Raw genomic sequence first — 12,627 nt, 5'->3', positions numbered from 1 at the left:
AGCCTCCAGTGGCTCTCCTGGTTTAACTGAAGCAAAATAGTAGGATTAGCATAATCAAACATATGGAATTAGTATTGGGAGAGTAAGAATTAAAACAAGTGAATACTACTTCTAAACAGTTACCAACTTCTAATGATTCTGCCGCCAGCCACCCGTTCCCTTCATCCTTTGTGAATTCACATGTAGAGAGAAATGTTAAAATTGAGCAGAAAACATTTAAGCTGACAACTTTGCCACATCCATTGCTCTTTCAGAGTGCAGTTTTGCTGTCATACCCGCAGCTGGCAGGAGCAGCACTGTGTCAAACCACCCGGCAAAGTGCAGCACCAGGATGGATGCTAAGCGGGCTGCGCTCCTTACTGGTGCCAGGGGACAGCCTTGGGAGGAAAGCTGTGCTGGAGAGGCACGGGGACAGCAGCAGCCACTGATGGCCCCATCCAGTCCTGTGCTTTGTGACTGTGGCCAACCAATGCCCTGCAGCACAGAATAAAACCAGAGGAACGTTAGTTAAAGCTGAAGAGATAAAATATTCACGCGACTTAATAAGATGAAACGCACCATACTAGAGAATATACTTTTTTAAAGATATGGCAAAACTCTGAAGTTTGTTTTCTATTTTCGGAGTATTGTAATATCATGCAGCACTTCTGTTATCAGGAACAACCTAGTTCAATCTTTGCCTACTTTCATTTATAGAACAGGAGGATTTGCAAAGTACTTACGTTCAAATTTAAACAAATATGGTTTGTTAAATGTAATTAAGAGAAGCAACAATACAAAGAAATCCATTAACACTGTGATCCTTCCTGACAACTTCTTCATTTATAAGTCATAACTAGGGGCATGGGTACATTTTGGAAGCCAGAGCCAGCTTTGGGCGGACACGACCCATTCCAGCCAGTACTGGAGCAGCACAGGTGGCTTCCCCTCCCCAGCACACACGCTCCACTTCTCTCTTACCTTTCTTTGTGATGGGAATTCAGTGCAGTCCCTTCTCTGCGACTTCCCACAGAAAGGGACAGGTTCTGCCTTCCTTTGGCTTTGCAAGATTTGGTGCTCCTAATTTCTTCCCTTCCCCGCAGAGGGCAGCCAGGGACCAGCAGCCTTTTCAAAGCGTACAACTGATGCAAGAGGTCTGGCACAGCATTAAGTGAAGAGCAACACCAGCATCTCCCCCAGCCGAGACCACACTGACACCACAGGCACTTGAGAGAATCATCAGGCTATTTCAAATACACTAAGCATGCTGCAACAGAGGGCAATCCTATAAACTGGTTCTCCCTAGAAACTTGCTCTTCCGTGTCACCCAAAAAGACTGGCTCTCTCCTGTGGTTAAAGGGGAAAAAAAAGAAAAAAAAGCACTCCTAGCTGCAGTCTTTGTCAGCCCAGCGACTTGCCTGCAGCACAGCGTGACCTCTCCCTTCACAACACTATCTGTGTCACCCTCCACTGGCCTGAAAACCTGACCCGAGAGGACAACACACAACATCAGGCACCGCTGCTCCAGCCTCCACAATTTAATAATCTCGAGGCAAGAAAGAAATAGTTTAAAAATGACTGGAGGAAAAAAAAAAAAAAAAAAAAAAAAAAAAAAAAAAGCCACAGCTTCAAAAAAAAGCATGATTTTTCTAAATTTGCTCTCTTCAGTAAAAATAATTTACGCTGCATCATTTTTATTATCCTTGCTATCATCTCTCAGCGAATGTCCATCTACAAATTCATTAACTTTTTTGAGACAAATCATTGGCATCCTAATCTTCTGATTCCCATGAAAGACTCACTTTCAAGACACAATTGCAGCTGCCCCACACTGCCAGTTACTGTATCATACACGTCTTAAAATTCTGTAATCAGCATCCACCAGGTGCCGTATCGCATTCAGCACACCACAGTCAGTCAATACAGACATCCCCAAACACACCAAGGCTGGTTTTGTCAAATGTTTTATTGAGTGTAGACATCTGGAGTACTGTAAAACATGCATTATCTGTAGATTCAAAAAGGAGCAAGCCACATTGTCCTCACTGTCAAACGTGTCAGGCTTGGCATACATGATGGAGATTAATGAAGTATCATGAGAGTAATATGGTTCCTGAAAAGCTTCTACAATTTGGAGTAGGGTCTTAATCGTTTCAAATGCAAAGCTGTTCACATTTAGTGAACTTGCATGTTCACCGGAGGTGCCGTATTTTAATTCAAAACAAACAAGAATAATTTCACTGGGGGAAGGGGAGGTTCCCTAGGTAGAAACTGTATGCTTTTTGTTTCCAGATATTCCATCCCAAATAAAAATTCAAATGCTTTTTGAAGCAGCACAGTTTATTTCTGAGCAGTGCACAACGTCTGATACTCATTTCTTCTTGGGTTGCTGAGGTGTATTAAATTTAAAGAAGATAATATCTCCATCCTCCACAACGTAATTCCTGCCTTGTTGCCTGTATTTTCCAGCAGCCTGTAAATATGACAGACAAAAGGAAAATTGGTTATTTCATTAGACATTTTATAGCATTTCCTATCTGGGAGTTTTTGAATACATTTTAGTGTAAAAAAAAAAAAAATAATGGTTATGCTTCAGCTTCTGAGTCTGACAGTCGCAGTACTCCCCAGTTTGATATAATTCGGTTTCACGTGCACGCAGAACATAAAATAATAATTTCACTATTGAGCTGGTGGCACACCAGTGCCTTCCATCTCATAACACGGTCAATCCAAAACATTTCCGTATCAGAAATGGAACGTACAAGAACATAAATCCCGGAAAATCTAATGATAACTGAGACTAAACCAGCTTTTAGCTTTCCTTCTTTTCATCCAAGCAGCCCTTGTGACGGCCAATGCTGGTGGCAGGAAGCTGAACTGGGCTTGCAGGAGGGAGCGATGCCCAGCACCCTGCCCGGCGGTGGCCGTGCTCACACACCAACTTTGGAGCGGCTTCCAGCCAAGGACAAGCCCCAGCTGCCAGAGCCACTGCGCGAGGAGGTCACGGCCGCACACGCTGGTGCTTCCAGCGGGGCCCTCGCCTGCTGGCGCCCAGATAACGAAGGGCCAGGAGTATGAAATGCGGCCTTTCCGTCAGAATTTCCTTTAGAACAAATTTGCTTATGGTACAGACATCAGAAGGGCAGATGTAAGAGCAGATAGACTGTGAAACCGGGATAGAGGGGATGGCACTGAGACCAAAGACATGAAAAGGAAATTCGTTATGGAGATGCTATACTTGAGGAGAGCAGAAAATAGGTAAGGAACCTATTAAGAATCAGTGCGCTCTGCATTAGAATTTATTATTATACTTTCCTGTCTTTATCTCATTGTAATTAAGCCCGGCATTACAGAGGCTACAGAGAAGCCGCAGCATTAGGACTGACAGACTGGGCGGGAGGTGGTCTACAGCAGCATTTATCTTGAAAAGTGATCTACAATATGGAAAAGTTGAGAGCTTCTGCTTTAGTTCAATAACCATTCCTGTTTTGAAGTTTTCTCTTGCAGGAGAAAGTGCTTCCATGCAAGACCTCACTGTGCCATTATTCTCAATGACACTATCACAGTGGTGGCATGCTAAGATCCCATTACAGGAAAGCTGTTAACTAATGACCTTAGTTGCAGTAGAACAGATCAGATTAATGGTACATAGTTAACTTAGACACCTTTCTTTCACAAAGCCTGCTCTGTAAAGCAACGTATTCCCCATATTGCTGTCTAGGAATTTAGAGGCTCAATAACCTTGTCGCTGTCACTCCTTATTTAAATGTCACCAGCGATGCTAGCCTACAGAAAATCTCAGATACAGCAGCTCAGACAACAAATGCTCAGCACAGCAGTGATTGACCTTATCCCGCATAACCAATCTATCCATAGATAACAAGTAAGACTTTACCAATTTCTGTATTTATCCTCTGGAAATTTGCTGAGACAATAAAAGCCTTACTTTCAAGTAGCCTTAGCAGCTCTTTCCTTTGAGAATCCTAATAATGCTCAAAGTCAAGAGTAATTAGACTAATTGATGGCATAAACACTAATAAAACAGTGCTGTAAAAATCATCGGCAAGCCAAAGCTGCAGGCACAGGTACACAGACATTATGCAGTCGGACATTATTGCTCTCATATGGTGTACAAACCTGACCCCCACAAAGTAACAATATGGATTTTTCTCAGCACATCCTTACAGCTGTCAGAGTGGTGCAGACTACTTCAATTAAATACATTTTGACGCACTAACATGAGTTTATGTATTTTTGTTACCAGTTTACCGTTAATTAAAAGTGACAGTGTTCCTTTAAATTCTCTGGAGACCATTTAATCCATTTCCATTGCTATCAGAAACACTGGTTGAAAAAATCAATACCCATTTGTGAATCTTGAGTATGTATTAAACAAGACACGTCTAACCAGTTCATTTGCACTTGAAAGCAGCCATCTGTAGAAGCCAGCTTTGCCTAAGCAGATATGATTGCTAATAATGTGATATCCCTGTAGACTACAAAGCCCACACAGAGCTATTCAGTGTATAGTTCACAGCACTGGCATTAAATTAGTTATGCTGTACTGGTGTTAGACACACACAAAATCAAACTTAAAAATCGATCAACTTGATAACGTACAAAGCGGGCAACTCCCATTACCGCTGTTATTTCAGTTGACTCCTAAAAGCTCCCAAATCTAATTTTGAAATTTACCAGCAATATAGAAGTAATTAGTAACGTGTATGGCACGAAACGTTGTATTAAATGCAAATTAGAAAGACTGGAGTAATACCCTGCCTTTTTCTAAGAGCAAGGGTTTTGCTGGTTGGCTTTTTTGTTTTTAACTGATTCAAAAATGGAAAAACAAAGGCAAATACTCTTGCTTTATTACGTGTACCTTCAAAGCAGCCAACATTTTTTCATTAAATGCACTTTGAACACGGAAGCTTGCTGTCTGGAATCTTACGTAGCGAAAAGCAAATGACGATACACGAGCAAAATACTTAATAGATTAATTCAGTAGACACTAAGTGATGCAGCTTCTCAGGGAGAACACTTCGATTTGAACTTCAAAAACAGATGCTGGCAAAATATGAATCTTGGTTACATAAGGTGGTTCCTGACTACAGAATATCGGATTTATTTATAGCTGTGGTTTCACTTTACAACTACAACTCTACTTCCCTTTTCATAAAACAGTTCACATGCCGCAACGAACCAATTATACTGGGATTTTTTTTCCTCCACTTCCTGGGGTTCAAACAAACCTATTAAAGCCCCGCTGCTCAGTATGATCTTCCTTAGCGATACCACTGAGAATAAGCTGAATCTGAAATCATAGTTTTGCATACCTTTCAAGGTATCAAATAGCAAACAGTAAAGCCGACCCTTTTAAATTCTTTAACACGTTACAGTGCTTGGGAACCTTCAAATACTGAGGTGGATTAAAAAATATATATTCTCTATAATAGCGATTTTGTAAGATTTTAAAAAATAGAAATCTTACTAAAACATCAAAAAAGCCAAATGAGAATTTAAATGCGTATGAAATAAAGGGAAGTTTCTCTGGTTGAAGAAGGTGGAAATAATGCAACAGCAACACAGAAGAACAGTTCTTCCAGTTCTTCTTATGACATTTATTTGCCATGTACAAGGTAATTTTGTATTTAATAACTTTGGATCAGATATAATTTGTCAGCCAGAAGGGCACAACTTTGGGCACCCAATCAGTCTCTGCCCTCTAGTGTTGAGAAAGCAGATAAAACTCAACAGAAGTATAACTACAAAAAAGCATCAGCTCGTGAAAAGTTTCTCATTAAAAACATTTGCTGTCCATTCAGTAGACAGTTGCTAGAAAATTTCACTTCATGTAATACATTTTAGAGGGTCAACTAATTACAACTGGTACTCAAACTGCGCAAGGCTTTTGAGTATGACATCAAAGAGCAATTGAACTTAATACCAAAATGGTAAATTCCAAGATCTTATTGTGCCTATCACAGCCTACAAGTGGAGTCCACCACTCCTAAAAAAAAATAATTATGAAATATTTTCTTAAATATTTGCATTTGGCATTTGTGATACCTTCATAGCAAACTCAAAAAGGATGACACATTATTGGAAGATACATTTTCTGCATTTTTTGTCTTTGTTTTAAAGGTGATTGGAAAGTCTGCTAGATCATTGTAAAAATTTCATTTTTCCAAAGCACATTCGTTTTAAAGGTTATGAACATCTGAATGCTAACCTATAAACCAAGAAAACAGCACAACATTTGGTGCCAGTGTTGATATTTAGTACATAAACTGTCTTGGATACTGGAACTGTTGCACTCCTGTCCAGCAAGTTGGTGCATCTTTCCTGCTTCCTAAGTCGACAGTGGATTTTGCTCTGCCGCTGTGACTGTTATATACACCTAGCTTCAAGAATGCCTTCCCAGTGAAAAAAACACATGAAATGGAAAAAAGGAGGAAATGAGAAGAAAAAGAATGGGGAGCTCACCTTGACAGCGGCTTCTGAGCCTCCTTCTTTAAAATCTTCATATTTCATTACCTCAGCCATAATGAATCCCTTTTCGAAATCCGTATGAATCTTCCCTGCAGCCTGAGGAGCCTTCGTCCCTTTCTGTCAAGGAAAGACCAGAAGAAAATTAATTGCATTTAAGAAGATTGATTGCAGAAGAGAGGTTTCTTCTTTTTAGATACGCTTTCAGGATCTGTTGAAACTTTGTTTCCTATCAGTTAGAATGTCAGACATACAGCTGGGTGTTTCTCCAAGTCGGGACACACAGATAAATGCCTTTGCCACAGATAAACCAACTGACATTAAAAGAAGGGCAGCTTTGTTTTTTCCCAATAGGCATAAACAGCAGTATTGATCTTAGAAGGTATGATTGTGTTCTGTTGTGGGAGTCACTTCGATCCCTGGCTCTTCACATAGAAAGCCAGGAAAGTAAAGGTCTTGTTTAAAAATAACTTTAAAATCTGAGAGATTCAAGACTTTTAGCTACATTCAAATAATTTCAGCAGCTACATGGTAACATTCCTTGGCAAGCCGCATTTGAGATCAGAAACAATGTATGAATCTCAAGCTTTATATACTTTATATACTTGCTGATATTTTTTTTTTCAGAATCATTTTAGTAAATCTAGAAAAAAAATATTCTTACCAAAATGTCAACAATTAAACCACTTAAAAATAATTAAATAAATAAAAATCACAGCAACTATTATAAGGTAATTTAAGCTTTTGCAATAAAGCAGAATGCATTATAGCTGTATGCCTTAAATTACCAGGACATGCATTCTGTGCACATACAACCATGGCAAGAAATTTGAGAAATAATGGTGACCTAAAGGCTGCTTAATAAAGCATGTTAAAGTGCTAAGGAGTCTGACACTGTAAAGCACAGTTTTTACAATAAAAGATGTATTGGGTTAATATGGCTACTCACTGATGCTTACCTGACTAAATATCTTCGCACATTAAATCAAAGACACTTACAATCAGTCTTAAGATAAACCAGCTTTCAAATTTTCTAATAAAGAGCAAGCATTTCTCCTGCTGAAAACAGCAGAGTTTCAGAATGTGCTTTTAGAAACTCCGGCATAAATCAGAAGGACAGAACTTCTACTGTGTTATTTCAGTAGCTATTTCAAGGGCACTCGCTGCGAGTTAGCACGGAAAAGGAGACAGATGAAAAGACTAAAAAATATTTCTAAAAGACCACTCGTGAGTTCGACGTGCTGAAATATACACACATCTGTAGCAGTATCACCTAAAAATATAAATTTCCTGGAAATTATGTTGATTAATGAAAACAAATTAATTCCTTCGAAATGAAATTACACGCAGCATTGAAATTCACTGCACAGCACTAAATATACTGATGCAACAAAAAGGCTCAGCGACAGATCTGCATCTGTCCAAAAGTTGATGTTTCGTAATTTTTAAGGTAGTTCATAACTACACGTGTTTCAAAATATTTTGCAATACTGATCCTTGTATTACACTGTATTTTCATTCAAAGGCAAAGCACTACAGCTCAGCTCTTACTATCCTCTGGGAATAAATTAGTCATTCTCAATGGCTATAATCATTCTACATCAATATTTAAAATATGTAATATAATTTTAGGCATGGCGTAAGTTCCTGGATAAACACAGAAAGCTACCAAAATAAAGTAGGTCTAAACATTAGAGTCAGTAGAAGATCTGAATTACTGCACACTGATTTTAGGTTTTTGAGCCCAACTGTGTATCCACGAGGAATATAATGATGTTATATTGCTTTTATTGCTGAAAATGTAATCCGAGCAAAGCAAAGGAGGAATGAACCACCCGCAACCCAAACAAACTTAGTGAATACAAAATGAAAAGCAACATCAATTTCACTGCAGACAAACCCAGTCACACAGATTAAGCAAGCACAATACTGGTACGTCTTATCTCTGACCACAGGAGGAGGGTAGACAGATTCTACAGGATGAAGAAATTCAGACTATGTAATAGGCAGAATCAATTGTTACCTGCCTCAATCAATGCAGCTCCACTTTCACTGTTCAGCAGCTCACAAATAATTAAAGTTATCCTGGACAAAAACCTCATCTGTAATGACTAGCTAACCGCCACCATGACAAACTTCAAAGTCAGTGATATCAATCTGAATTCAATAGTGTGGAACTGGATATAGCTGATGAATAAGTATGAATCTTACCCTGATGGTCCATGCACGCACTTCATCTGGGCCTGCGGTGAAAAAGTATTCTAGTTGGAGTGCTGCATATCCAGCCTTAATGATCTTTGGTAAAGCACTGGAAAAAAAAATGAATCCAATTCATTCAACATATACACATGAAACAGCTAAATGCCTCAAGTAATCAATTTACATTGAAAGACATTGCATATTTGGAAGACACTGGATCTACTTTTAAACTCTGTGACAATCAGAGTAGCCTTTTTTTTTGAGCTCTCTTCAGAAGAACTATTTATTTTTTCTTTTTCTTCTTTCTTTTTTTTTCAAACTGCAGCAATATATACATAGTATTTTGATTTGTTTATTTGGCAGGATACAGAAATACGGGATAAATTGAAATCACCCTACCAAGCAGCACTTTTGGTCTCATGCAATTTTCAAGACTTCTGGTCATGAAAGCATAACTCTTCGACTGAAATTCAATATTGAAACAATTTCTTATAGTCCTTCAGAAAAATTACGGCAAAATTATCTCCACCATTCCTGCTCCCCATGGATGACGAAACAGTTTTGGTGATCGCTCCTTCTCAAAAATATACATAACTAATACCTATGTTATAATTAAAACACTGTACAGAGATGACAGATGACAGTTAAAAACTTAATTTAAAATAAATCTTTTCACTCTGTCTCATGGTAAAGAAAGGAGAAGATTCTCTCTTTATAATGGTAATTACTCTGTCATTTATTATTCTATCAGCGCAAGCAATTAAATTACTGCAAGGAAATAGTTGATAATAAAGTGTAGGGAAAATGAATGCTAATTAACCTTTGTGTCATGTTCTCTTCCAGATACTTCTGTTTCTCCTCAGCACTCATATCTTGCAACTTGAGTTCCAAGGCCCCACTAAAAGGAATGACCAAAGCACCCGGGTCGTGCTTGTCCACCCACTCTTTAATTTTTATCAACCTGTAGACAACAAAGGGCACAACATTATCTTGTAGTGCATGCATGGCTGTACCACATTCATTATTATCAAGTAGCACATACATATTCATAAGAATTGCACGGTTTTATGATGCCATCTTTTTGTGTATTGCTTTCCAAGGTCAAGGCATTAACAGGCAGCGATTGCTTCAGGTGTACTCCATTAACATTTCACTGTTTCTTGGTTTCTGTTTGGCATTTAATCTATAAGAAATAGCCATAATTCGAGACAATAACTGGGTTTTTGGTTGGGGTTAAATACTTGCAATCTAAAATGCTAACTGAATAAAACTGCATTTGTAGACGTAATTTTTCAGAGACTTGCAAAGGCATTCCTCATCAAGCATGGTAAAACTGAGGGGTTTTAAGCTTTTCTTCTGACTTACTTTTTCCATTAACGTCTCCCCTCAGTGGCTAGGGCAGCTGATATTCGCAGACTGAAAAGAACATTCTATAACCTCCTAGACAGCAAGCAGTACTCTGCTTTTTTCTGGTTATTGATCCTGAAGGATGCCATAGCTAATGAATACAGGGCCATGTTGCAACCAGTTTTTCCCACCTTTCTGTTATCTCCCCAGGACAAAGCTTCTAGATATTATACTACTATTATTTTTAAATAAAGAACCACATTTTCTATTTCTTCTCACCTTCTGTTTTCTCAACTGGCAGCATCATCAGTAAGAGTTTACTATACTTTTTTTAGTTGAATGAAATTATGCATTTAGAGCTACGGATTCATGGTACTGGTTTTTAAAAGTTCAATATCTCAATTAAAAAAAAAAAATTACAAATATTTGCAGCACATTCACATTGCATTCATAACTGCAAATGCTATGTACTTTAAATCTAAGGGAGACATTCAGAAATGACCTGGAAGGATTGATGACTCTTCAGCTTCATCTCCAGGGCACTACTTCTGAACCTGGGGAATGGTAGGAATGCAGACAACTGTGCATTCAGGAAGGAAACACAACAGCCAACAGGCAAGAGAATACTTCCTGCACGCTAAGGCAAAAAGTACAAAACACAGTGCTCTGGGTGCCGTAGATGTTTCAGGCCCAAAGCACCCACCATACAGCACAGATTTTATGCTTGCTGAGTTCCTTTTCTTAGTCCCGCTAATCTCTGAGATTTAGACCAAGGTTTTAACTGCTATTATACTAAAGTGCTTTGAAACTGTGGCCTGCAAACCTTTAAATAATCAATGCAAATGTCACTTCAGAAAAAAACGAACTGAACCACAAGTTCATCAACACACATTTGTCAAAGAAAATAGCAGGGGATCAGAGCTATTATGAGATTAAGTGCATGGCCCACTGAGTTGGGCTTTAGATGGGACAAAGAATATAAAAGTTCACTCAACAGTTTTCACACGTTTGTTATATAAGGCTGGTCCTTCTATCATTTACTTATGTAAATACCCCATCAGTGGTTTTCAATCCTCATCATACTAATCTTTCTCCCTCCAGTTATCCAATGAAAATATAGTCTGGTACCCAAGACTGATACTGAAACACTATTACCTTCCGAGACACACGAATTGAAAACCACAATTAAAGCACATTTCTGAAACCATACGTGACATCTCACAGCACTTCTAAAAGTAACATTTGTTGTTGAATAATTTATTTGGGCTAACAAACGGGATACCGAAAGTTCACAGCTTATAAACGTCAACCTTTTGCAGAAAACGTATCTAGTAATGTATCTGCTATTCACAAGAGGACTTAACATCTGTGCATACTTTTTTTTTTTTCCTTCAAAAAGTATCTAACACCAGCCCTTAGACTAATTAAATAATGCACCAAGTGAAAGGCACAATGAAACACGTTGAGAAACTGAAACAGGCACAAAACTGATGTCTAAAATTGTATCCAAATTCTGTTTGGTAAATATGGTCATCATAACCAATAAACTACGAACTATTGTGGAACAACAAGATAAGAAATAATTACTTTGGCTAAAACACCAATTCAGAATAATAATAGTCTTAGACTGTCATTTTAACAGCTTTTCTATTGAGTCCTTAGAGGGATTATTTGCATTCCTCAGGTATTCTATTGTACAATTCAGATGAATAAAGACTTACAAATCATTCCTCTACCGCCAGTGTGAGACTTTGATCCAGTGAATACACCATTGTACCTTAACTATAATTGGCAAAAAACCTGACAGTGTAGAGCATCACAAGCTTAATAACAAAGGAGAATATCTCAAAGTGTTGACAGATGATCTTCATAATGCAGGAGCAGAGCTGGTACATTTTAGCAATAAATGAGCACCGAGGTCTAAAGGTCTCTGAAGTGACTGACATCAGACCTGCTTCAGCCTCACTAAAAGAATACGTACTGCATCGTACTCTGCAGACAATCAGGTTCTCTGCCTGAGGGTTTCACTTTTCTGACTTTCAATGTCACGGAATTACTAAAAAGTATTCAGGAATTCCCCTAAACAAAGCAAACCAAAATAAAAAGTAAATACTCAAATATAAACACAGTTACATGCTCTCAATGGAACTTTCCCCAAAACTGAATTGTTGACTAATGATCGCTAAAGTAATAACACTTCTTTGTTTTTCAGTTAGGGATAACCCAGTGTGTTAAACAGAATAAAACTGTCTTAACACGTTGGTAAAAAAAATTATGTCAAAGTCTATTTGATTTGAGCAAATCATTTTTCCATGGAAGTATCAGGATGTCTGTCAAAGGACAGTAGTAAATAGCAACTTACTTGGATCTGTGTTAAGATAAGCAAATCCTGGAGTATGTTTCCATTTTTTTCATGCTGCATTTGACAGTGAATTACAAAAGGTATTGGATTTCAGGCTGACAGAGAAGACTATTGACAACAGAAAATCTCAATTAAGAAAACACACTAAAATCTAACAACATGAAAAATAAAAGAAATCCAGTAAAACTGGCAGAAGAATCAATGCCCATGATAAACAGCTGAAACTACTTTAACTTCAAGAAACAAGAAAGTGT

At 38.2% G+C, this 12,627-nt stretch overlaps 1 protein-coding gene across 1 annotated transcript in view; it reads right to left on the bottom strand.

The window, feature by feature from the left end:
- Positions 1–1,927: 1,927 nt before the first annotated feature.
- OLA1 (Obg like ATPase 1) overlaps positions 1,928–12,627 on the bottom strand; it is an 86,311-nt gene continuing 75,611 nt past the window's right edge. The window contains exons 8-11 of the mRNA XM_042822357.1: positions 9,485–9,625; positions 8,677–8,773; positions 6,463–6,585; positions 1,928–2,452 (exon numbers count right to left, since the gene is read on the bottom strand). Coding sequence (XP_042678291.1) covers positions 2,351–2,452; positions 6,463–6,585; positions 8,677–8,773; positions 9,485–9,625 — 463 coding nt within the window. The 3' untranslated portion in view covers positions 1,928–2,350. The remainder of the gene's footprint in view (positions 2,453–6,462; positions 6,586–8,676; positions 8,774–9,484; positions 9,626–12,627) is intronic.

Source organism: Centrocercus urophasianus, unplaced genomic scaffold (assembly GCF_019232065.1).
Source record: "Centrocercus urophasianus isolate 14NV4802_14NV808 unplaced genomic scaffold, USGS_Curo_1.0 seq_20, whole genome shotgun sequence".
NCBI lineage: Eukaryota > Metazoa > Chordata > Aves > Galliformes > Phasianidae > Centrocercus > Centrocercus urophasianus.
This window is presented reverse-complemented; position numbering and strand designations above follow the sequence as displayed.